A 26,658-nucleotide genomic window follows, 5' to 3' on the forward strand; every position below is an offset into this window, starting at 1 on the left:
CACCTCCAGGGGTAACACAGGTCCCATCCAGCCCCAGGACCCAACACTTCCAGAGGTAACACCAGCCCCTGCCAGCCCCAGGACCCAACAACTCTAGGGGTAACACCAGGTCCCTGCCAGCCCCACGACCCAATATCTCCAGGGGTAACACCAGGCTCCCGCCAGCCCCAGGACCCAACACTGCCAGCCCCAGGACCCAATACATCCAGAGAGGTAACGCAGGCCCCTGCCAGCCCCAGGACCCAACACCTCCAGGGGTAACACAGGCCCCTGCCAGCCCCAGGCCTGCTTGAAGGGATCCCTGTCTGGACCCCACCTGTGGCTCAGGGTGTGAGCAGTCATCCCAAGGGAGGTGTGACCAGTGACTCCATACTTCCCCCTCTGCCACTGCCACCCCCTCCTCACCGTTTACGAAGACAGCGAAGCGCAGGAAGTCCAGGTAGCGCTCTCCACCGCAGGGGTTCCAGCCAATATCTGGGTATCCCTTGGCCACAAGCATGGGGCAGCTTTGGAGGCCACAGCCTGCCAGGTAGGACACGACCTGGGGACAGGAGGGGCTCAGTCAGAGACCAGACCCACGCCACCATCCTCCTGGGGCCCAGCCCTCTGCCCTGCCTTGCCCTGCGGCTCCTCAGTCTGGTTCAGCTCTGATCCCTTGGCCAATTAGCTCTGGTCCTGTCAGAGGCCTGTAAACTAGAGCAACTCCATCTTGAACAGGAGCGGAGTAAAATGAGGCTGAGACCTACTGCGCTGCATTCCCAGATGGTTAAGGCATTCTAAGTCACAGAATGAGATAGAAGGTTGGCACAAGATACAGGTCATAAAGACCTTACTGATAAAACAGTTGCAGTAAAGAAGCCGGCCAAAACCCACCAAAACCAAGATGGCAAAGAGAGTGACCTCTGGCCGTCCTCACTACTACACTCCCACCAGCGCCATGAGAGTTTACAAATGTCATGGCAATGTCAGGAAGTTATCCTACATGGTCTAGAAAGGGGAGGCACGAATAATCCACCCCTTGTTTAGCATATCATCAAGAAATAACATAAAAAATGGGTAACCAGCAGCCCTTGGGGCTGCTCTGTCTGTGGATTAGCCATTCTTTTATTCCTTTACTTTCCTAATAAACTTGCTTTCACTTTACTCTATGGACTTGCCCTGAATTCTTTCTTGTGTGAGATCTAAGAACCTTCTCTTTGGGCCTGGACCCAGACCCCTTTCCTGTAGTGGTCCTGTCTGCCCTCGTCTCCCATCTGGACCACGACACCAGCCTCCTCCCTGTGCTTCTGTCCTTCTGCCTTCCCCTCGATCTGTTTCCCACACACAGCCAGAGGGACTCTGTGAACACCTGAGTCAGGTCACGTCCCTCCTCTGCTCAGAACCCTGGCCTCCTCTCACTCAGGGTAAAAGCCAGAGCCCTTGTTGTGACCCATGAGATGCCTCATGACCCATCTGTCACCTCCTGCCCTCACCCCCACTGCCTCTGCCCCAGCCACAGCTGTCTCTCTGCTGTTCCTCCAACTCACGAGGTTCGCTCCTGCCTCAGGGCCTTTGCACTGGCTGTTCCCACTGCCAAGAATGCTCTTCCCCATGATGTCCACCTGACCCGTCACCTTCCTTCAGAGCTTTACACAAATGTCACTTTCTCAATGAGACTTTCTCTGGCCACTTTTTTTTTTTTAAGGGTTCTCGCTCTGTCCCTCAGGTGAAGTGCAGTGGTGCGATCATATCTCACTGCAGCCTCAGCCTCGCAGGCTCTATCAAATCCTTCCACCTTAGCCTCCTGAGTAACTGGGACTACAGGTACGTGCCACTACACCCACCTAATTTTTGTATTTTTTTGTAGATACAAGGTCTCCCTATATTGGCCAGGCTGGTCTTAAAATCCTGAGCTCAAGTGATCCTCCTGCCTCGGCCTCCCAAAGTACTGGGATTACAGACACGAGCCACTTTGCCTGGCCGGACAGTGATTTTTGACTGTCATATTACTATTGCTTTGCACAGGTCCTACCATATGGTAAGTGAACGCTACATATTTGTTGAATGATCATATAACAGCAGCTGACTAATATAACACCACTGACTGCCTCTTTACAAACGCTTTCCTGGATTAAGTCATTTAATCCTCAGAATGACTCCATGAAGTCGTTTCTATGACTACATTCATTGTACAAAATAAAGCAACAGAGGTCTGGAGACTCTAAGTCACTTATCCAAGGCCACACAGCCAGGGAGCGAGGAGAGCAGAAGCAAAGTTGCTGAACTCTGGAGCCCATGCATTGCACCACTATACACAGAAGTGCAAGCTCAGAGAGCCAAGAAATGTGCCAAGGCTACCTAGCTGGAAGCCTAGACTGCGGACCTGCCCCCAGCCCGGAAGCATCCCGTGAATGAGCAACTGGGTGCCGTTCTCTCCCTGCAAACTAGTCTCCTGGTTGGGCACACCATCCAGAATTGCCCCCCAGAATGAGTTCAGAATCAGTAGGTGTCCCAAGGAGCCGGGTAGCGGCCCGATCTCCTCCCTTAGGCCCGGAGCCCAGCCCTGCCCTCCATACCTTTTCCAGGTCCTGCTCCTGCAACGCCAAGGCCAGCTCATTGTTGTCAATGACGGAGGCAGCAGCCACGTCCAGGGGCGTGGAGCCCTGCATGCCTGCAGGGGCAAGAGGTGGGAAGAACATCTCACTCCTGCTTGTCTCACCTCCTCTGGGAAGCCCTCCCTGACCACCCTTTATCCAACCTGGATCAGGTACCTCCTCTGGTCTGTACTTCCCTCATCCAAGCTCTGACCACTCTGGGCTGTCACTACTGGGGTCACTATTGTGTCCCTGGCATTACTCGTTACGGGGCCAGAGCCACAGTTGAGAGGGAGTGTTTATTGAATGACTGAGTGAGTGAGCTGGTGGAAAGTGGGGCAGGCGTGGATAGGGTGCCAGGAGTGGGTTCTGGGGGACAGCCCCTGGGCTCAGGGGTTCTCACCCAGGCCGATGCCACTGTTCTCCAGCAGGTAGCTCAGGTGGTCAAACATGGAGCGCTGGTTCTGCCGGCTGATGCGGCAGAAATAGCAGAGGAAGCGGCAGCAGCTTGTCACCATCTTGGGGAAGCGGATCTCCTGGGACAGGCAGGGTGGGCCGGTGGTCAGGGCCTGCCCTCTGTGGCCGCCTCCCCTGAGCTCCCCAGTGTTCGCCTGGGCCCTCACCTTGGACTCGCCGCCCCCGAGGACGTTGACCATGACCTCCATGACCGTCTCGTGCATGCCCAGCGCCCTCATCAGGTTTGGGTGTTGGTAGAAGACTTTGTTGTTCATGATGTTCCTGTGCACGGGCAGAGCGCACGGGGTCACCAGGGGCCGGGTGGGGCCCAAGTCCAGAGAGGGCCACAGCCACCACAGTGACAGCAGCTGGTATTCTCGACCCTGTCCCTCTGTGCCTAGCACCACCCCCTTTACAGATCTGCAGTCACTCAATTGCTACAGCCAGCCAGGCGCAGTGGCTCATGCGTGTAATCCCAGCACTTTGGGAGGCCGAAGCTGGAGGATCACTTGAGGTCAGGAATTCGAGATCAGCCTGGCCAACATGGTGAAACCCCGTTTCTACTAAAAATACAAAAATTAGCCAGGTGTGGTGGCGCATACCCGTAATCCCAGCTACGTGGGAGGCTGAGGTGGGAGAATCGCTTGAACCTGGTAGGCGGAGGTTGCAGTGAGCAGACATTGCGCACTCCAGGTTGGGCAACAGAGCAAGACTCCATCTCAAAAAAAATAACAATAAAAAAATAAAAAACAATTCCTACAGCCACCGTGGGAGAAAGGGTCCTTGTTTCTCTCATAAGGAGACCGAGCTGTGCACCCAAGGCGGCTCCTCTAGAACAGAGATCTTTGCCATGTTGCCCTTTGTCAAATGCTGTCCCAGCAGAGTGGCTCACGCCTTGTAATTCCAGCCCTTTGGGAGGCCAAGGCAGGAGGATCACTTGAGCCCAGGAGTTCAAGACCAGCCCGGGCAACATAGCAAGACCCTGCCTCTACAAAAAAATTTACAAATTAGCTGGGCATGGTGATGTGTGTCTGTAGTCCCAGCTACTCAGGAGGTTGAGGCAGGAGGATCGCTTGAGCACAGGAAGTTGAGGCTGCAGTGAGCTATGATTGGGCCACTGCACTCTAGCCTGGGCAACAGAGTGAGGCCCTGTCTCAAAAACACCTAGAAAGGGCCTGGCATGCAGTAGGTGCTTAATAAATGTTTACTGTGTGAATGAGATATATTTGACACTGAGTGCTCACTACTACTACCATGATTATTATTATTCGCACAAGCTCACGGAAGCCACAGCACAACTCTTCAGAGCAGGCTTGGCTCTCCCCCATTTTACAGATGAGGAAACTGAAGCTCAAAAAGGGTAAACCTCAGCCGGGCGCCGTGGCTTAAGCCTCTAATCCCAGCACTTTGGGAGGCCGAGGCGGGTAGATCACCTGAGGTTAGGAGTTCGAGACCAGCTTGATCAGCGTGGTGAAACCCTGTCTCTACTAATTATAAAAAATTAGCCAGGTGTGGTGGTGCGTGTCTGTAATCCCAGCTACTTGGAAGGCTGAGACAGGAGAATTGCTTGAACCTGGGAGGCGGAGGTTGCAGTGAGCTGAGATCATGCCACCACACTCCAGCCTGGGTGACAGAGTGAGACTCAGTCTCACAAAAAAGGGTAAACGTCCTGCTGAGAGTCACACAGTAAGTGGAGCTGCTGCTACCACTGAGGGTAGAGAGGTAAGGGAAGGAGACATTAACCAGGAGGTGGGCTAGCCACCTGAGACTGGGAGATGGATCACCCGGGGATGGGCCAGAAGAAGTTGGGAAGGGAATGTGAATGCTTCTCCTGAAAGGCATTCATTAATAGGGATAATACAAGTAAGCAGGCAGGGCGGTGCCTCACCCGATTCTCTGGATCATGAGGTTCTCCTCCTGAGGGCCCATCTGCACGATGAGCAGGGAGCGGATCTGGCCGAGGCACTCAAGCAGGCTCATGGTGTCTTCCACGGAGGACGGTGAGATGGTGTACGCCCGTGGCAGGGCACGCAGCAGCTCACCCAGCCCGTCGTACTGCCGGTGCAGGAGGCTGAACATGGCCCGCACCAGCTCGGGGCTCTGCACGAAGTCCTCTTGGGCCCAGCGCACCACCATGTGGGACACCAGTTCCTGCAGGGACCCTGGGAAGGAGACAACACAAGGCTTGGAGCACCACGCAGGGCAGGTCAGCACGCGGGGCCATGGACCACAACAATGTGGAAGGGGTCCCCTGTTCCAGAAGCTTTCCCAGTTACTACCACCCCTGCCCTCCACCTGCCGGGAGCAGGCAGATTCTAGCAGACTGTTTTCCCTTTTCTCTTTTAGAGACAGTGTCTTGCGCTGTTGCCCTGGCTGGGGTGCAGTGGTGCGATCACAGCTCAGTGCAGCCTCGAACTCCCGGGCTCAAGTGATCCTCCTACTCTGGCCTCCCAAAGGGCTAGGATTATAGGTGTGAGCCACTGTGCCCAGCCTGGCAAACTTTTTTCTATTCCCCCAAGAATCTCTCTGTTCTGTTTGCCCTAATATCCAGCCCACAAGGGCTTCCTAAAAATTTCAACAGGAATAATAAACTGTACAACTACAAGATACCAGAGCCAACCGGAAGCACTTCGCCACGCACCTTTGAAGGCACATGTCACAATCCCACTTGTTCTATAAAAATACTGTGGATTTGGCAGGGCGTGGTGGCTCACACCCGTAATTCCTGCACTTTGGGAGTCTGAGGTGGGTGGATCACCTGAGGTCAGGAGCTCGAGACCAGCCTGGCCAACATGGTGAAGCTCCGTCTCTACTAAAAATACAAAAATTAGCCAAGCATGGTGCTGCGTGCCTGTAATCCCAGCTACTCGGGAGGCTGAGACAGGAGAATTGCTTGAACCTAGGAGGCAGAGGTTGCAGTGAGCCAAGATCGCGCCACTGCACTCTAGCCTGGGCGACACAGCGAGACCCTGTCTCAAAAAATAATAATAATAATAATTTAAAAATCTAAACTCGCAGGCAGGGGCTTTGACTTTCTCCCCTCGGCTGTATTTCCCAGCCCTGGTAACAGTGCCTGGCCCAGAGTTGGCCCCATAAAAGTTTCCTGAATGTTGCGGGATAAAACCTGTACCAACGTCAGGAAATCTGTCCTTGTTAGATGTGGCTAATACACAGTTTGCAAAATAACACGTTGGCCCAACATTCATCACAGCTGCTTGTCTAATCCCTCAGCATGGTAATCGTCTCATCAAGAGAGAAAAGAGAAGCCGCAAGGCCACAGAAGCCACAGTGGTTCAGGTTGCCACCATCCCTTGGTTAGAGGTTTGCCACTAAGCTAGTAGGCTGTGTCACCCTGGTCCAACACACATGTTCTACAGCCCCCATCTTTGGAGGCAAACTCCAGCATGCCCTTTTTTTTTTTTTAGACAGAGTCTTGCTCTGTCACCCCGGGTAGAGTGCAGTGGTGCAATCTGGGCTCACTGCAGCCCCCACCTCCTGGGTTCAAGCGATTCTCGTGCCTCACCTCCAAGTAGCTGGGATTACAGGTGTGCACCACCACGCCCGGTTAATTTTTGTATTTTTAGTAGAGAAGGGGGTTTCACCATGTTGGCCAGGCTGGCCTCGAACTCCTGACCTCAAGTGATCCACCCGTCTCAGCCTCCCAAATTGCTGGGATTACAAGCATGACCCACCATGCCTGCTTCCAGTTTGCCCACCGCTCTTCTTCTCTCACTCCTGCCTATCTTCCCCTCCCTTGCATCCATCGTCATGCCCTCATTGGGACACAGAGGCTCCCCAGGCATGGGGCTGCCCACCCCACCCCTGCCCTCTCCCCGGTGACCCCAGTCCTCACGGGGTTTGCTCTCCTCTGCTGGCCGCTCCTCCTCAGGTTTCTCCTCCTTCTTCTTCACCAGCCGCACTTTCTCCAAAAGGCTCATGAGGCGGCTGCCCAGGGTGGTCTCTTCCTCTGGTTCCTCCTCCTCTCCATCCAGCTGAATTCCTGGAAGTGGTCAAGAAGCGGGGAAATGTCATTCACCAGTTTGCTTATTCACCTGCTCACACACTCACTTCTTCATTTGTGCATATGTGCATGCATTCATGGAGTTTTTCATTTCCTTTTTTTTTTTTTTTTTGAGACAGTGTCTTGCTCTGTTGCATTAGAGGGCAGTGGCATGATCTCACCTCACTGTAACCTCTGCCTCCCAGGCTCAAGCCATACTCCTACCTCAGCCTCCTGAGTAGCTGGGACTACAGGTGTGTGCCACCATGCCCTGTTAATTTTGTATCTTTTGCTGTAGAGATGGGGGTCTTGCCATGTTGCCCAGGCTGGTTTTGAACTCCTGAGCTCAAGCAATCCTCCCCCTCAGCCTCCCAAAATGCCAGGATTACAGGCATGAGCCACCACCCCGGCCTCATTTACTTCTTTGTATGTTCATGTCTTTGTTCATGTATTCATTCTATGAAACATTTATCTTTTAAATCAATTTTACAAATATGTTCAAAGAACTAAAGGAAACTATGTCTGAAGAATTAAAAGGAAATATGGGCCAGGTGCGGTGGCTCAAGCCTGTAATCCCAGTACTTTGGGAGCCTGAGACGGGAGGATCACGAGGTCAGGAGATTGAGACCATCCTGGCTAACACGGTGAAACCCCGTTTCTACTGAAAAATACAAAAAACTAGCCGGGCGAGGTGGCGGGCGCCTGTAGTCCCAGCTACTCGGGAGGCTGAGGCAGGAGAATGGCGTAAACCCGGGAGGCGGAGCTTGCAGTGAGCTGAGATCCGGCCACTGCACTCCAGCCTGGGCGACAGAGCGAGACTCCACCTCAAAAAAAAGGAAATATGATAATAGTGACTCACCTAGTAGTGAATACTAATAAAAAGGCAGATTGTTAAAATACAGAAATTCTTTTTTTTTTTTTTTGAGATGGAGTTTTGCTCTTGTCGCCCAGGCTCAAGTGCAATGGCGCGATCTCGGTTCACTGCAACCTCCGCCTCCCGGGTTCAAGGGATTCTCCTGCCTCAGCCTCCCAAGTAGCCTGTACCATCATGTCCGGCTAATTTTGTATTTTTAGTAGAGATGGGGTTTCTCCCTGTTGGTCAGGCTGGTCTCAAATTCCCAACCTCAGGTGATCCGCCCACCTCGGCCTCCCAAAGTGCTGGGATTACAGGCGTGAGCCACCGCGCCCAGCTAAAATATAGAAATTCTGGAGTTGAAAGATAAAATAACTGAAATAAAAAATTACTAGAGGGGGTTCAACAGCATATTTGAGCTGGTAGGAGAAACAGTCAGCGAACTTGAAGGTAGGACATAGAGATTATGTAGCCTGAAGAACAGAAAAGTAAAAGAATGAAGAAAAGTGGACCAGATGTAGTGGCTCATGCCTGTAATCCAGCACTTTGGGAGGCCCAGGCATGCAAATTGCTTTAGCCCAGGAGTTCAAGACCAGCCTCAGCAACATGGCAAAACCCCGACTCTATAAAACATTTAAAAATTAGCAAGGCTTGGTAGCACACACCTGTTCTCCCAGCTACTCAGGAGGCTGAGGTAGGAGGATGGCTTGAGCCCAGGAGGCAGAGGATGCAGTGAGCTAAGATTGCACCCCTGCACTCCTGCTGGGTGACAGAGTGAGACTGTCTCAAAAAAAAAAAAAAGAGCAAAGCAAAATGAAAAAAAAGCCTCAGAGCCGGGCACGGTGGCTCACGCCTGTAATCCCAGCACTTTGGGAGGCCGAGGCGGGTGAATCATGAGGTCAGGAGATCGAGGCCATCCTGGCTAACACGGTGAAACCCCATCTCTACTAAAAATACAAAAAATTAGCTGGGCGTGGTGGGTGGGTGCCTGTGGTCCCAGCACTGGGAAACTGAGGCAGGAGAATATGGCGTGAATCAGGAGGCGGAGCTGCAGTGAGGCACGGTCCTTTCCCACTGCCTCCCAGCCTAGGCTGACAAAGCGAGACTCCGTCTCAAAAAAGCCTCAGAGACGTAGGATGCCGTAAATTGAGCTGCAATATATGCCTAATGAGGGCCAGAGGAAGAGGAAAGGGGCAGAAAAGTATTTGAATAAGTAATTGTCAAAAATATTCTAACTTTGATAAAAAGTAAGTATATATCCAAGAAACTCAACAAACTTCCAATAGGATAAATTCAAAGAGCTGTACACCTAGACATCTCATACTAAATTGTTGAAAGGCAAAGACAAAGAGAAAACCTTAAAAGTCAGCCAAGGAAAAGTAATTCATCATGGGTAAGGGAATCTCAATAAGTCTGTTAGCAGACTTCTCATCAGAAACCCTGGAGGTCATCCATCTATCCTTCCACCCAGCCAGCCATCTCTCCACCCAGTTCTCAGCCATCCATCCATCCTTCTCCTCATCCATCCATCTATCCAGCCAGCCAATTTTTACCCACTTCTTCTATCCATCAATTCACATTCCCATTCATTTATCTGCTTATAGCCATCCACCCAAATACCCATATAAACATATCCTTCCACATATCATCTAACTGTTCACTAACACATTCATTCATTCATTCATTCAACCAATAGTTACATAGCACCAATACTGTAGAGGGTTAAGGTCCGGAAATCTTAGGGAAACTTCTGGAGAGGTCTCAAGAGAAAGTTGGTGCAGGGAGGACTCTCTGATCCCCACTCCTTACCACAGTGTGCCAGCAGGTCTTGATGAAAGTCAAGCAAATCCTGTCGTATCTCTTCAGGGAGAGGACAGTCTTCCTCATCTGTACCATCTTTGAATTGCAATAGCATATTGATCTAGGGGAAGGTCAAAGGTTAGAATGAGGGTCTGAGATCCCAAAGCAGGAACTCTGAGATCAGAGAGAGAAGATGCAATTGTAAGTTCGTGTCTAAGGTCATGAGTCAAAGTGTGAGTTAATGAAGACTATTTGAGAGACTAGGGCCAGAGGTTTGAAAGGAGTCAGGGTCAGTCTGAGGCGACTCAGAGGTCAGGTTGGTTCACAGAGTAGGAGATAAATGTATCACTAGGGTCAGGGGTCAAGCATGGGTATAGAGGTTGAGGGTCCTCAGTGATCAGAGTTGGGAGATGTTGGGGTTGGGGTTTAGATAGTAAGAGTGGCCAGTGTCAGGGGTCAGATGACCTGCTCCTGGGGCGGGGAGCGGAACTCGCGGGTACGTCTTGCAGTCTCCGCTGCGGTCATGCTGAAGGCTTTCATGAGGAGGCCATAGCGGCTCCGCTGGTTGGCCTGGAGCTTGTCCACATAGCGCTCCGCAAAGGCTGCCAGGGACTCCACACGGTGCTGCAACTCTTGGTCACAGAAATATTCCAGCAGGTGGCACATCTGTGGAAGGACAGGCGTGCAGGAGGAGAAATGGAGGTGAGACCATCAGGACTTCCTTGAAACTTCTCTTTCTTCCTCTCCCCTCTCCATGGCCCTGCACAGGTCCAGCCAACATCATTTCCTGCCTGGAACCTTAAGCCTGCCTTCACCGGCCATGGCGGCTCACGCCTGTAATCCCAGCACTTTGGGAGGCCGAGGTGGGTGGATCACCTGAGGTCAGGAAATCAAGACCAGCCTGGCCAACAGGGTGAAACCCCGTTTCTACTAAAAATACAAAAATTTGCTGGGCGTGGTGGCGTGTGCCTGTGATCCCAGCTACTCAGGAGGCTGAGGAAGGAGAATCGCTTGAACCCGGGAGGTGGAGGTTACAGTGAGCCAAGACTGCACCACTGTATTCCAGCCTGGGCGACAGAGCAAAATTCTGTCTCAAAAAACAAACAAAAAAAGACTGCCTTCTCCATGTTCTCATCTCCATGGAAAACAGAGATCTTTCCACGTCAGCGTTGCTCACTGCCATATGCATTTCCACAGCTCCCCACTGCCTGAGGACAAAGTCCAGACTCACACCCCACCTACCCTGTGTCTCCCAGCCCAGATGGACAGAGGCTGAAAAGCAGGAAGCAGCAGCCCACCTGTAACTTCACAGACTCTGGCAACTTCATCTGCAGCAGCCCCTCCTCCAAGCCTTCTTCCTTCTCCCCTTCTGCTGCCTCCTCTTCCTCTTTTTCTTCATCTTCCTTTTCCTGTGCTGTTTCCTCCTCATCCTCCTCCTTCTCCTCCTCATCTTCCTCTTCCTCCTCTTCTTCCTCCTCCTCCTCCTCTTCTTCCTCAGTGAAGACTTCAGGCTCAATCATCTTCAAGATCTGTTTCACATCCTCATCGCCAAAGATGCCCATCACCTACAGGACAAAGTCTCGGTTCTTCACTGTGGCCTGCGAGGCCTCCGTCATCAGGCCCTGGCCTCGCTCTCCAGACCTGCCCCTCTTGCACATGCCAATCATTCCTTCATTGGCTGATCGGATTCCTCCCACAGCAGGAATGGCATCCCCCCACCTTGCCATTCACCCTCCTTAAGATCCACCCAGCTCCTCAGCCTGTGTCCCATCCACACAGCCCAGACCACAGAGCCAAATACGAGTGCCTCTCCCATCACAGGTGAGTGTCCTTTCTCTCAAGCCTAAGCATGTGCCGTGTCCTCTGGCCCAGGACACACCCTACGCCTGCATAGCTCCCAGCATACACCAGCTCTCAGTCAACACAATGAAGATGCTAACACATGAGGCGAGGCTCACACCTGTAATCCCAGCACTTTGGGAGGCCAAGGCGGGCAGATCACTTGAGGCCAGGAGTTTGAGACCAGCCTGGCCAACATGGTGAAACCCTGTCTCTACAAAAATACAAAAAAAAATTAGCTGGTTGTAGTGGTGCATGCCTGTATTCCCAGCTAGTCAGGAGGCTGAGGCAGGAGAATCGCTTGAACCTGGGAGGCAGAGGTTGCACTGAGCTGAGATTATGCCACTGCACTCCAACCTGCATGGCAGAGGGAGAGTTTGTCTCCAAAAAAATAATAATAATAATAAAGTTTAAAAGATGTTAACATACAGAAGTAAAGAGGAGTAGACGAAAGGGAAGAAGAGTGAGGGGGAGAGAGACAGATGGATGAATGGAGGGAGGACCGGATGGATGGCTGGATGAATCGAGAGTTGGAATGGTAGAGGTTTGAAGGAAAGATGAATAAGTGGATGATGATGGAGAGATGAAGGAAATGGTGGAGGAAGAGATGATGGGTGGATGGATGAGAGAAGGATAAAGGATGTATAGGTAGGTGGGTAGGTGATGGATGGGTTGATAGATGCATGAGGAAGTAAATAAATATGTGGATAAATAGATAAATTAGTGAATAGCCATGAGGGTAGGGGGGATGGTTGGCCACATGGCTGGATAGGTTCGTGTACGAAAAGTTGGGGCCAGGTGTGGCAGCTCACACCTGTAATCACAGTACTTCGGGAGGCTGAGGCAAGATGATCACTTGAACCCAGGAGTTTGAGACTGCAGTGGGCTACAATCATGTCACTGCATTCTAGCCTGGGCATGACCCTGTCTCTCACTAAATAAAATAAAATTAAAAATAATAAATAAAAACAAAATTAGGTTGAGCAGAGTGTCTTATGCCTGTAATCCCAACACTGGGAGGCCAAAGTGGGAGAATCGCTTGAGCCCAGGAGTTCAAGACCAGCTTGGGCAACATAGTGAGACTCCACCTCTACAAAAAATTTAAAAATTAGCTGGGCATGGTGGTGCACACCTGTAGTCCCAGGTATTCAGGAGGCTGAGGTAGAAGGATTGCTTAAGCCCAGGAGGTTGAGGTTATGGTGAGCCATTATTGTGCCATTGCACTCCAGCCTGGGTGACAGAGCGAGACCCTGTCTCAAAAACAAACACCTGGGCACAGTGGCTCACGCCTATAGTTACAGCACTTTAGGGGGATGAGGTGGGTGGATCATGAGGTCAGGAGTTCAAGACCAGCCTGGCCAACATGGTGAAACCCCACCTCTATTAAAAATACAAAAATTAGCCGGGCATGGTGACGGGCGCCTGTAATCCCAGCTACTTGGGAGGCTGAGGCAGGAGAATTGCTTGAACACGAGAAGTAGAGGTTGCAGTGAGCTGAGATTGTGCCACTGCACTCTTCAGCCTGGGTGACAGAGCAAGACTTCATCTCAAAACAAACAAACAAAACCAAAAAGATGGATATATAAATGAATAGTTAGATGGGTATATGAATAAAAGGGCACATGATACAAGGGATGGACAGAAGGATAGGGAATGGTTAGATGGATGGGTGTGGATGTCTAAATGGATTTGTGGGTAGGTGGATGGGTGTACATACATATGAATGGAGAGATGGAGGGATAGATGAAGGGTAGGTGGGAAACGGAGGAACGGATGGATCTGTGGATGTAGGTATGGATGGACGCATAGGTGGGAGGAGATTATTATTGGACCTATGGAAGGAAAGACAGATTAATACATAAATGAGTAGGTGGATAGACGAACAGATGGAATGGTGGATGGACTGCTGTATGAATGAATGAAAAGATGGATGGGCAAATAGATTGAAACTTGGATAGATGGGTACATGAATGAATGAATGGAGTGGTGGAGAAGAAAAGGATAGAAAGGCAGATGGACTTGTTGATGGAAAGATGATCTATACACATGAATGGATAGGATGAATGGGTGGATGGAAAGGCGGGTGGAGTACCGATGGATTGATGCATGGATGAATGATGGTTGGTTGGATAGATGAATAGGAAGAAAGAAGAGATGAATAAACATAAATAGATAACAGGTGAGCAGATGGAAGGAAAGGTGAATGAAGGATAGGGAGATGGTGGAAGGATACATAGAAAGGTGGATGGAGGCCGAGCACAGTGGCTCAGGCCTGTAATCCCAGCACTTTGGGAGGCCAAGGTGGGCGAATCACGAGGTCAGGAGTTCGAGACCAGCCTGGCCAACATGGTGAAAGCAGTCTCTACTAAAAATACAAATATTAGCCGGGCGTGGTGGCACATGCCTGTAGTCCCAGCTACTCTGGGGGCTGAGGCAGGAGAATTACTTGAACCCGGGAGGCAGGGGTTACAGTGAGCTGAGATTGTGCCACTGCACTCCAGCCTGGGCAACAGAGTGGGACTCTATCTCGAAATAAATAATAATAATAATAAAAAGAAAGGTGGATGGATGCATAGAGGAGGGAAGGAATGGGTGGTTGGATGCATAAATAGAGCAGGATTGATGCATGTATTTCTGGAGTTTTGGGAATGTGGAAGAAGAACGGGACAGAGGGAAGCAGGAGGAAGCCATTACCAGCAGCGTGGACACGAGCTTGAGCACAGGCACAAACTGGAACTCCACGGAGCCCCCGACGGGGTCGCGAGCGTGCTGCCCACCGTCGCGCACCGCCTCCCCCAGCATCCTCAGTGCCTTGTCCCGTAGGGCCTCCAACGGGATGGCGGGGCTGAGGCGGGCCGGAGCCTCTGCTGCCCCAGCAGCTGGCAGAGCGGCCACGAAACAGGGGGCCGAGAAATGATGCGGGGGCCGCAGCGAAGTGCTGACTCCAACTCCCGGCAGGCCGTGCCGGGGGTGACCATTTTCTGTGCTCCTTCCAGGAGGGAAGAGCGTGATGGCGCGGGTCTCAGGCGTGAGGGGCACGATGTATTCAGAGAGCATGGAGCGGCGGCTGCGGCAGGCACTTTCGAGATGGATGCTGATGAGGAGGTCGTAGTAGCCTGCACGCAGTGGACCTGGCAGGTGCGCGTCCTCCAGGGCGTGCAGCAGCTGAGCCTGGTCCACGTGGCTGCACAGAGCGTGCGCCACGCGATTGTTGCCCAGGGCGCACACAGCGCGGTAGAGGCGCAGGGTGTGCGAGTGGAAGCGCTGCAGGTCCAGGCGCTCCGACAGCTCCAGGATGTCCATGCATCTGCAGCAGAGGTGGGAAACAGACAGGGACAGATGAATGAGCCTCCTGCATCCGTCGAGCCACTATCTCTTCCTCCATTTCCTTCATCATTACCCACCCATTCATTCATCCATCTCTCCTTCAAACCCCTATCATTCCATCTATCAATTCACCCATCCTGGGAGATGGGAGACAGAGACACAGACCCCAGAGAGGCAGAGATGCTTAGATGAGTGTCGAAGGCTGCAGCAGGGAGTTCCAGTGGCTTCCCAGCTTAGGGTTCTGTGAGGGCAGTGGAGCTGGGTCTAGGAGTCTTTCAATGGTTCTGGAAGTCCCTAAGGGACCTGGGGGCCCCTGGGATAACTCTGGGGTCCCTGGGATGATCTGGGACTTTGTAAGAGTCTCAGCGTCCACGTAGAACATCTGATGTTCCCAAGATGTGTTTGAGCCCCCAGATTGGGTTTGAACCCCACGCTGGCAGGTCTGAGTACACTGGTTGTGTTTGATTGCCATTAGAATGTAAATTCCAAGGGCAGGACATTTCTGCCTGTTTTGTTTTTGCTTTTATTTGTTGTGTTCCCAGCACCTACAACCACACCTAGCACATAGTAAAGTGCTCGGCATTTTTGTTGTTGTTGTTGTTGTTTTTTAGTGATGGGGTCTTGCTCTGTTGTCCAGGCTAGAGTGCAGTGGTGTGATCCTAGCTCTGCAGCCTTGAACTCCTGGGCTTAAGCAATCCTCCTGCCTCAGCCTCCCAAGTAACTGAGACTACATGTGCGTGCCACCAAGCCAAGCTAATTAAAAAGAAAAAAAAAATGTGGGGATGGGTTCTCACTGTGCTTCCTGGTGGTTTCAAACCCCTGGCCTCAAGCAACCCTCCCTCCTCCTCAGCCTCCTGAAGTGCTCAGATTACAAGCATGAGCCACTGTGCCCATAAATCTTTGTTGAATGAATAAATAAATAAATGGGTGTGTCTGGGGCCCTGGGGATGACTCTGGGTCCCTTTGGACATGTCTGAGCATCCTGAGTTATGTACAAGCAATACTAGAATGTCACTTCACAGGGGCTTGGTGTCTCCAGCCTAGAATACTGCCCAGCACATAGGAGGAACCCAGAGCTATTTGAGGAAGGAAGGAAGGAAGGAAGGAAGGAAGGAAGGAAGGAAAGGAAGGAAAGGAAGGCAGGCAGAAACTTCCTGGTTGAGTCTGGGATCGCTCCCATGTTCAGAGTTCTATTTTTTGAGACGACGTCTTGCTCTGTTGCCCAGGCTGAAGTGCAGTGGCGCGATCTCGGCTCACTGCAACCTCCGCCTCCTGGGTTCAAGCAAATCTCATGCCTCAGCCTCCTGAGTAGCTGGGATTACAGGTGGACACCACCACAACCAGCTCATTTTTGTATTTTTAGTAGAGACTCTTGACCTTAGGTCATCTGCCTGCCTTAGCCTCCCAAAGTGCTGGGATTACAGGCGTGAGCCACCACGCCTGGCCATTTTCAGAGTTCCTAAGAGTAACCCTGCCATCCATGTGAATGCGTCTGTGGCCCTAGGTGTGTCTGGATCTTCTGGGATGGGTTTGAGATCTCCATGGGATTCTTAGTCTCCCTGGGTATGCCCAAGAGACTCTAGGGTGCATCCGAGCCTCCCTGAACCATGTCCAGGGATCCTAGGGTGTACTTGGGGCCCCCTGGGGTGTTGCTGTGGGTCTGGCTCCCTGAGATGGGTGTGGGGCCCTGTGGAGTGGCTCTGGGCCTCTGGGGTATTGTCTGGGGTCCCTTAGGGTGGGCCTGCGGTCCACTGGGATGGCCTAGAGGCTCCTGAGTTGAGTCTGAATCCCCCTGGGGTGTGTAATCTGGGGACGTCTGAGCTGAGCCCCAGTCCCCTGAGGTAGGTCTGGAGATTCCCGGGGTGTTGCCTGGAATCCCAGGGTTGTGTTGAGGAGGGGCACTGAGTCAGACCCAGACCCCAGAGGGCTTGCAACACCTGCCCACCCCGCATAGCTGGGCTGGCCCTGACCGGTTCTCCTCGGGGATGTGCAGCGCCATCATGGTCAGCGGCTCCCGGCACTGCACGGCCCAGCCCAGCCGCTCGCCGGCGCGCCTCGTCTCCACCTGCAGGAAGTGGTTGGGCATGCGGCTCCAGGACACTGGCATCAGCATCTGCATCTCCAGCCGTGGCGGGCACTGCGGGGCCGGGTTCTTGCGCTCGCTCTGGAACATGGCGGCTGACAACGGCATGATGTTCTGAGCACAGAGAGACACGCATGGGTCAAGATGGCCAGCCCCCTGTGTCCCACCACACCACTTCCAGGGAGACCTCTTGGATTGCCCCCTCCCTTTCAGTGACTCTGCCTGCCTCGCCTCCCCACACTTCCTGCCTCAGCCTGCCCCCATTAGCGCCCCCATCACGGCACTTGTACCTTCTGCTTCCCCAGCTCAAACTGGATGACGTTCTGGTGGGTGGGCAGGACGAAGACAGCAGGAAATAGCTTTGTGTTGGGTTCCACCTGGCAGGGGAGAAGAGGAAAGGTGAGGAAACAGGTGGGCTGAAGGGAGGGTTGGCTCTGGACCTCAAACTCTGGGGCCTATTTGCGGGTCCTCATCTGAGCGTTAGAGGCTCCAAAATGGCTCAGAGGTCACCCTTAAACTGTCCCACCTCTGATCCAGCCAGGCCAACCTCCTCCAACTCTCCCAGGGCAACCTGTCATCTGTCTCTGCACACATCACACCCTACACTGGGAATGCCTTTCCCATTTCTCTCCCAAGCATACTCATTCTTCAAAACCCAGAGAGTGCGGAGGCTCACACCCGTAATCCTAGAATTTTGGGAGGCTGAAGTGGGAGGGTCACTTGAGCCTAAGAGTTCAAGAGCAGCCTGGGCAACATAGTGAGACCCCATCTCTACAAAAAAATAAAAAATTAGCCGGGTGTGGTGGTCCATATCTGTAGTTGCAGCTGCTCAGGAGGCTAAGATGAATCACTTGAGCCTGGGAGGTCGAGGCTGGAGTAAGCCATGATTACACCACTGCACTTCAGCCTGGGTGACAGAACAAGACCCTATCTCAAACCAAAAATTAAAACAAAGAATTCCAGGAAGTGTCCTCAGACTGTCTTGCCCCGCTCCCATCTTTCCAGTGGAGCCCGTCTAGCCAGCTTCCGCCTCCACAAACAACACTGTCTCTGAAGCAGTCTTGTCCGCCAAACCCGATCTAATTGCACCCTGGGACCCAACTCCCAGTTTACAGGAAATACAGGGGACAAAGGAAAATGTTAAAACGCCACCACAGGAATGCACCGCCAGATCCAGGCTATGGGAAACCAGGCCAGCCCTCTCCAGATTTAATATGCACAGGAAGCCCCTGGGATCCTGTCAAAATGCAGATTCTGATTTGGTAGGCATGGGAAGGGGCCTGAGACTCTGCATTTATTTAATTTTAATTTTTTTTTTTTTGAGATGAAGTCTCACTCTGTCACCCAGGCTGGAGTGCAGTGGTGCAATCTTGGCTTGCTGCAACCTCCACCTCCCGTGTTCAAGCGATGCTCCTGTCTCAGCCTCCCAAGTAGCTGGGATTACAGGTGCCCACTACCACGCCAGGCTAATTTTTGTATTTTTAGTAGAGATGGGGTTTCACCATGTTGGCCAGGCTGGTCTCGAACTCCTGACCTCAGGCGATCTGCCTGCCTCGGCCTCCCAAAGTGCTGGGATTACAGGTGTGAGCCACCAGGCCTGGCCCATTTTAATTTTTTTAAAAGAAGCAGGGTCTTGCTCTGTCAACCAGGCTGCAGTGCAGTGGCGCGATCATAGCTCACTACAACCTCTGCCTCCCAGACACAAGTGATCCTCCTGCCTCAGCCTCCTCCAGAGTAGCTGGAACTGCAGGTGCCTACCACTAGGCCCAGCTAAAGGTCCTGCAGCTCTGACAAGCTCCCAGGTGATGCTGACCCTGCTGGTTGGTCCAGGGACCACACTTTGAGGAGCAAAGCACTACAGGACAAATAGCCTGGTTCCTTCAACAAATATATTTCTAGGGGAAAAAAATGAGAAAGAAGAAGTGGAGGGGGAAATCTACATATGAAATGAAACTCAAGGTACACAGCAACCAGCTAAAATATATGACCCTGGGTCAAGTATGGTGGTGCATGCCTGTAAACCCAGCACGGGATTATATGCTGGGATTACATGGGAGGTGGAGGTGGGCAAATTGTTTGAGGTCAGGAGTTCAAGACCAGCCTGGGCAACGTGGCAAAACACCATCTCTAATCAATTAAAATAGAATAAATAAATAATGCCAGGTGTGAGTATGAGTGCGCGTCTGTGCTCACCATCTACTTGGTGACAGGGCTGAGACTGTGGGAGGATACATTATGATAACCCAGGAGGTTGAGGCTGCAGTGAACCAAGATTGACACCACTGTGCACCAGCCTGGGTGACAGAGCGAGACTCTGTCTTAATAAACTGAGATAAACAAATAAATAAATAAATAAGGTTGAGTAAGGTTGGCACCACTGTGCACCAGCCTGGGTGACAGAGTGAGACTCCGTCTTAATAAATTAAATAATTAAATAAATAAGGTTGAGCACGCTGGCTTACACTGTAATCCCAGCACTTTGGGAGGCCAAGGCGGGAGGGTCACTTGAGCCCAGGAGTTCAAGACCAGACTGGGGAATATAGCCGGAACCCGTCTCTACTAAAAATATAAAAATTAGCCGGGTGTGGTGGCGCACGCCTGTAATCCCACCTACTTAGGAGGCTTGAGCTTAAGAGGTGAGGGTTGCCATGAGCCAAGACCACGCCACTGCACTCCAGATTGGGTGACAGACAGAGTGAGACATTGTCTCAAAAAATAAGAATAAAAATAAATAGTAAATAAAATAGAATATATGACCCTATTTAGCTTCTGATTCAAACAAAGAAATGGTAAAAATTTCTTTTTGGGACGGCCAATTTTTGGGATAGCCAAAGAAATCTGAACACAAACTGGATATTTGATGATATTTAGAAACCATTGTTTTTTTTTTTCTTTTAGGTGATAGTGTTATGTGGTTATGCTCTTTAAGATCATCCTTATCTTTTAAAGATACATACTGAAAAGAGATGAAGCTATCTGATGTCTGCAATTTCCTTCAAAATTATCTAGTGGGTGTGGAAAGGAGGTAGATATAAAAAGATGAAACAAGTCAGGCGCAGTGGCTCATACCTGTCATCCCAGCACTTTGGGAGGCTGAGGCAGGAGGACTGCTTGAGCTCAAGAGTTCGAAACCAGCCTGGGCAACATAGCAAGATCCTGTCTCCACTAAAACTAAAAGAATTAGCTAGGCAGGGTGGTGCACACCTGTAGTCTCAGCTACTCAGGAGGCTGAGGTGGGAGGATCACTGAACCTGGGAGGCAGAGGTTGCAGTGAGCCGAGATTGTGCCACTGCACTCCAGCCTGGGTAACAGAGGGAGACCCTCTCTCAAAAAAACAAACAAACAAACACAAAAGATGAAACAAGATTGGCTGTGAGTGGGTGACAGTTGAAGCTGTATGACGGGGCATGGCAGTTTGTTATACTATTCCATTCTTGCATATGTTTTTAATTCTTCATTTAACATAAAGTTTTAGCTAGGAGTGGTGGCTCACACCTGCAATCCCAGCACTTTGGGAGGCTGAGGCAGAAGGATTGCTTGAGACCAGGAGTTTGAGACCAGCCTGGGCAACATAGTGAGACCCCGTCTCCACCATAAATACAAAAAAAAATTAGCTGGGCGTGGTGGCACGTGCCTGTGTTCCCAGCTGTTCAGGAGGCCGAAGTGGGAGGATTGCTTGAGTCCAGGAAGATCAAGGCTGCAGTGACTATGATCTCACCATGACACTCCAGCCTGGGTAACAGAGCAAAACCCTGTCTCAAAAAATAAAAATAGGGCCGGGCGTGGTGGCTCAAGCCTGTAATCCCAGCACTTTGGGAGGCCGAGACGGGCGGATCACGAGGTCAGGAGATCGAGACCATCTTGGCTAACACACTGAAACCCCGTCTCTACTAAAAAATACAAAAAACTAGCCGGGCGAGGTGGCAGGCGCCTGTAGTCCCAGCTACTCGGGAGGCTGAGGCAGGAGAATGGCGTAAACCCGGGAGGCGGAGCTTGCAGTGAGCTGAGATCCGGCCACTGCACTCCAACCTAGGCCGACAGAGCAGAACTCCGTCTCAAAAAATAAAAATAAAATAAAAAAAAAATAGAAATAAAAAATAAAAGGAAAATAAAGAAATAAGGCAGGCAGGTGGCTCAAGCCTGTAGTCCCAGCACTTTGGGAGGCCAGACGGTGGATCCTGCGTCAGGAGATCGAAACCATCCTGGCTAACATGGGTGAAACCCCGTCTCTACTCATCCTAAAAAATTAGCAGGGGCTGAGGTGAAGGCTGAGGCCTGTAGTCCCAGCTACTCCGGGCTGAGGCAGGAGAATGCATTAAACCCTGGGGTAGGAGCTTTGCAGTGAGCTGAGATCCAGCCACTGCACTCCAGCCCTGGGTGACAGAGCGAGACTCCTTCTCAAAAAAAAAATAAATAAATAATAAATAAATAAACAAATAAATAAATAAAATAAAAATAAAATAAAAAAATATAAGCCAGGCACAGTGACTCATGTAATCCAGCACTACTTGAGGGAGGGCCAAGGTGGGGAGATCGCTTGAGCCGAGAGTCCAGAGACCAGCCTGGGCAATATGGGGAAAACCCACTTCTACAAAAAATACACACACACAAAACATTAGCTAGTCAAGGTGGTGCAACCCTATAGTCCCAGCTACTTAGGAGGCTGAGATAGAAGGATTGCTTGAGCCTGGGAAGTTAAGGCCGCAGTCAGCTGTGATCACACCACTGTACTCCAGCCCGGGGGACAGAGTGAGGCCCTGTCTCAAAATAAATAAAATAAAATGCAATAAAATTTCATAGCCAACAATGGATGCCAAAAAATTAAAATAAAGTTGTACAAACCCACCTTAGATAAATTAATGGATAGGTAGCTTAATATGAGATAAGGCCAATATCTACAAAGTTGATAGCAGATTCCTGGGGGTGGGTACAGGGTGTTATCTATATAGTTCCTTCAATTTTGCTATATAGTTGAAAATTTTCAGAATAAAATGTTGAAAAGGAAAGGCCACCTTAGGGTTCTGGCCCATCCTAGCGTGTTCCCTGGTTGGAGAGAAGTCGGTGACTGGTGTCACCCAGCCCAAGAGGAAATAGAGACCTCTTTGCAAGGTCAAGGCTGGACTCTGGCTGAGTGTGGTGGCTCATGCCTGTAATCTCAGCACTTTGGGAGGCCAAGGTGGGTAGATCACTTGAGGTCAGGAGTTTGAGACCAGCCTGGCCAACATAGCGAAACCTCATCTCTACTAAAAATATAAAACTTAGCCGGCTGTTGTGGTGCACTCCTGTAATCCCAGCTACTTTGGAGGCTGAGGCAGGAGAATCCTTCTAACCCAGGAGGCAAAGGTTGCGATAAGCCAGGATCATGCCATTTGCACTCCAGTCTGGGCAACAGAGTGAGATTCTGTATCTCCTCCAGTCTGGACCTTAGCTTCATGGAAGTTTCAACAAGGTGGTCTCCCAGCGACCTCTTGAGGACAGCCTAGGAGCTCTTTTTGTTCCATCTCTCTGAGGTCTGTCCTCAGGGGACATCTGTAAGGGCTGTCCTGGGATGCTGGGACATGAGGATGCTCTCACTAAGTTGCTGTGATCTGGACTCACCTGGAAAAAGGTGTTGCTCTCTTTGCCATTGGCTGTAAAGGTCATTAAGCCAGTGGCCAAGTCCACCAGGCACCCAATGACAAGATCCGTGTGGCTGATCCGGCCCTGCTGCCCGGGACTCACAAAGTCCCCACCCCACACCATGTAGCAATTGCTGCACTTGAGGCTGCAGGAGACAGAAGCGGTCACTGCACTCCTCGTCTGAGTAGCTCTGGACCCTGGACACCCCCTTCCCCAAGCTCCCGGAAACACACAACCTCAGAGTCCCATCCCCAAGCGCCCGCCCCCTGCAGACCTGAGCACTGAAACCCCTCGCCCCAGACACTGAGCTCTTCGGAGCTGGGATTCTTAGCAGCTGGTGTGGTGGGGAGTCAGGCTGGGGGTGGGGGTCTGAAAGGAGGAAAAGGAAAGGAAGCAGGAGGAGAGAGAATGAGATTACAGAGAATGAGAAGGGTGAGATGTAAGAGGATGAGAAGGAAAAGGAGAAAATGGAATAGGAGAAATGGAGAAAGAGGAGGAGGAGGAGGAGAAAAATACCAGGGCAGGAAGAGAAGAGAAAAAAGAGAAGGAGGGAAGCTTCCAAGCTGGGTGCCCAGTGCCCCAGAGCATCCTCCTGCTCCAGAAGGTTCCCAGGTCCCACAACCAGGCAGCCACAGAGCTGGTGTCGGGAGCACCCACTGCCTCCTGCCCTCCCCACCCTGCACCACCCACCTCCCCGCAGCCCCAGCACCTGCTGTGGATGTTGCCTTGTTCATCCCCCATGGTCACTGTCACGACCCGGACCTTGCTGAGATCGAAGCTCATGTCATGCTGATGGTAGTCAGGAGTGACCCAGCCCACCCACACGCAGCTGGGCTCCTGTCCGGCAAAGACCCTCACGGAATAATAGTACTGGGGACACAGGAGGGGAACCAGTGGTCAGTCTGGAAGTCTGGGAACTCAGGCTCTCTGGGACTTGAAATTAGTTTCCCTGGACCATTGGGTCCTCTGGGAATTTAACAGGAATTTGTTGAATCTGAGACCCCCACCCCCTGGTTATGTCTGTTTCTGTGTCAATTTGTGCAATTCTATATTTAGGAGTCCCTTGGGAATATTGTGTGACAACGCCAAGTTTGGGTTCCTCCCAGGTTACAGCAGACTGACAAATAAATAATGGCAGGCCGGGCGCGGTGGCTCACGCCTGTAATCCCAGCACTTTGAGAGGCTGAGGCAGGTGGATCACCTAAGGTCAGGAGTTTGAGACCAGCCTGACCAATATGGTGAAACCCTCTCTCTACTGAAAGTACAAAAATTAGCCAGGCGTGGTGGCGGGCGCCTGTAGTACCAGCTACTCGGGAGGCTGAGGCAGGAGAATCACTTGAACCTGGGAGGCAGAGGTTGCAGTGAGCTGAGACTGCACCACTGCACTCCAGCCTGGGTGACAGAGCGAGACGCCATCTCAAAATAAATAGATACAAAAAATAATCAAATAATTGCTCACAAATGGCACCAACTGTGCTAAGGTCTTTTTTTTCTTTCCTTCTTTTTTTTTTTTTTTTTTTCCTGAGTTGCGATCTCCCTCTGTCACCCAGGCTGGAGTGCAGAGGCACCACCATAGCTCACTGCAGCCTCAAATTCCTGGATTTAAGTGATCCTCTCACCTTGGCCTCCCAACATTCTGGGACTACGGGTGAGAGCCACAGTGCCAGGCCTGTTCTTCTAAGGTCTTTACACAGATGAACTCACTTCATCCTCCATATCAGGTAGGTATAATTTTTACCCCCATTCTACTGATGGGAAACCATAGCACCTCCATAGGACAGAAGACACAGAGTGGTGAAATGACTTGCCCAAGTGGCACCCAGGCGGCCCACGATCCTAACCTCGAGGCCAGGGATCCCCAAACCCAGGCTGTGGACTGGTACCAGGATCCAAGCCACCTAGGGTGAGCACTCCTTGTAAGAATCTACAGCTGGGAGCGGTGGCTCATGCCTGTAATCCCAGCACTTCGGGAGTCCGAGGCAGGAGGATCATTTGAGGTTGGGGATTCGAGACCAACCTGGCCAACATGGTGAAACCCTGTTTCTACTAAAAATACAAAAATTAGGCCACGCACGGTGGTTCATGCCTGTAATCCCAGCACTTTGGGAGGCAAGGCAGACAGATCACGAGGTCAGGAGTTCGAGACCAGCCTGGCCAATATGGTAAAACCCCGTTTCTATTAAAAATACAAAAATTAGCCAGGCATGGTGGCGTGTGCCTATAGTCTCAGCTACTCGGGAGGCTGAGGCAGAAGAATTGCTCGAAGCCGGGAGGCAGAGGTTGCAGTGAGCTAAGATCGCGCCACTGCACTCCAGCCTGGGCGACAGACTGAGACTCCATCTCAAAAAAACAAAAAACAAAAATCAGCTGGGCATGGTGGTAGGAGCCTGTTATCCCAGCTGCTCAGGAGGCTGAGGCAGGAGAATCGTTTGAACCCAGGAGGCAGAGGTTGCAATGAGCCGAGATCGTGCCACTGCACTCTAGATTGGGCAACAGAGCAACACTCCATCTTAAAAAAAAAAAAAAAAAAAAAAAGAAAGAAAAAAAAAACCAAAACAGAATCTATGCCTGATGATCCAAGATGGAACATTTCATCCTGAAACCATCCCTCCCCACATCCCCACATCCCCACATCCCTGGTCCATGGAAAAACTGTCTTCCATAGAATTGGTCCCTGGTGCCAAAATAGTTGGGGAGCACTGCACTAGGCTGTCTGTCTATGAAATATTTTGGATTTGGGGAATCCCAAAACTATATTAAGACAATTATGAATTTTTGTTCCCAGTAATATATTAGAGTAGGTATTACATTGAAGGTACTGTGTTTATATGGGTGAGCCCAAATGTTGGGGTCCCTAGTCTGTAATGGCTTATGCCCTGGCTTTGGGGATCCCTGGGAGTTATATCAGTGTGCTGTGCACCTCTACTGTACCCCCTGCCATTTGTGGGCCAGTAGCTATATGGACTTAGGGGTTCAAAGGATTAAATCCGTGTGTGCCATATTTTGTGAGTTTCTAGTGTATACTGGGGAGTCCCCAGTGTAAGGTGGGCAGTTACTGGGGACTGTCACACTAAACTTGGAAATTCAGGAGTGCCTATGCTATGCGGGGGGACCCCAAAATTGAGGGTTCCTGATCCACACCGTGGTGGTGTTGAGGATGATCTCAGGGTCATCGCGGTTGTCTGCAGGCACGACATCGTGAGGGAGCCGAGGCAGCGTGGGGGTGGCCGGTGGTTGGGTCATCATGGCGACCTTCTTGGCCTTGAATAAGAAGCTGGTGGTGGGAGGAGAGGCGCCATAAGAACCAGCTTTCAAGCCCAGCCCTCCCACTGCAACATTCATGCCCCCCACATCCGGCTTGGATACACCCTGCTTCTAATACCCCAGGTATGGCCTCTAGAAGGCTGGCTTCCCACCTACCCCAGCCTAATCCGTTCTGGAAGTGTTGTGCTCTGCGCTTGTGGATGCTGAGTTACCCAAATTAAAGGTGCCTTCTGGGAATATGGAGGTCCCCACTGGGGCATATGGGGGTCCCCCTAAGTCAGCATTTCCCACATGCATTTCTCAGATGGGTGCTAAATGCACTTGGAAAAGGATAAGTCTTCATTGTGCGGCACTGTTTTGTACACTGCAGGGTAGGTGGAACCCTGGGGCCTCCGCCGAGCAGCAGCAGCCCCTCCCAAACTGTAATGACCACAAAGACTCCATCATTTCCAAATATCCACCAAGAGACACAATGGGTTTTCAATTCCATTGAAAACCACTGCTATTGTACGTATCACCTGAGGTCAGGAGTTCGAGACCAGCCTGGCCAACATGGTGAAACCGTCTCTACTAAAAATACAAAAATTAGGCAGATGTGGTGGTGCAGGCCTGTAGTCCCAGATACTCAGGAAGCTGGGGCAGGAGAATTGCTTGAACCCAGGAGGTGGAGATTGCAGAGAGCCGAGATTGTGCCACTGCACTCCAGCCTGGACAACAGAGCGAGACTCCGTCTCAAAAAAAAAAAAAAAAAAAAAGGAGCCAGGCATGGTGTCTCACGCCTGTAATCCCAGCACTTTGGGAGGCTGAGGTGGGTGGATCACCTGAGATCAGGAGTTTGAGACCA

The 26,658-nt window shown here is 51.3% G+C and overlaps 1 protein-coding gene across 1 annotated transcript in view; it reads right to left on the minus strand.

Annotated features, from left to right (window-relative positions):
- The window catches only part of LOC101026547 (ryanodine receptor 1), a 168,585-nt gene that overhangs the window by 100,950 nt on the left and 40,977 nt on the right, over positions 1-26,658 (minus strand). Inside the window, exons 28-42 of the mRNA XM_031659039.1 lie at positions 25,692-25,824; positions 23,260-23,420; positions 22,530-22,695; positions 17,222-17,308; positions 16,819-17,045; positions 14,216-14,828; positions 10,981-11,247; positions 10,148-10,348; positions 9,692-9,803; positions 6,883-7,029; positions 4,918-5,191; positions 3,197-3,311; positions 2,977-3,109; positions 2,556-2,650; positions 406-541 (exon numbers count right to left, since the gene is read on the minus strand). Of these exons, the coding sequence (XP_031514899.1) occupies positions 406-541; positions 2,556-2,650; positions 2,977-3,109; positions 3,197-3,311; positions 4,918-5,191; positions 6,883-7,029; positions 9,692-9,803; positions 10,148-10,348; positions 10,981-11,247; positions 14,216-14,828; positions 16,819-17,045; positions 17,222-17,308; positions 22,530-22,695; positions 23,260-23,420; positions 25,692-25,824 (2,867 nt within the window). The remainder of the gene's footprint in view (positions 1-405; positions 542-2,555; positions 2,651-2,976; positions 3,110-3,196; positions 3,312-4,917; positions 5,192-6,882; positions 7,030-9,691; positions 9,804-10,147; positions 10,349-10,980; positions 11,248-14,215; positions 14,829-16,818; positions 17,046-17,221; positions 17,309-22,529; positions 22,696-23,259; positions 23,421-25,691; positions 25,825-26,658) is intronic.

This window comes from Papio anubis, chromosome 20 (genome assembly GCF_008728515.1).
Source record: "Papio anubis isolate 15944 chromosome 20, Panubis1.0, whole genome shotgun sequence".
NCBI classification, from domain to species: Eukaryota; Metazoa; Chordata; class Mammalia; order Primates; family Cercopithecidae; genus Papio; species Papio anubis.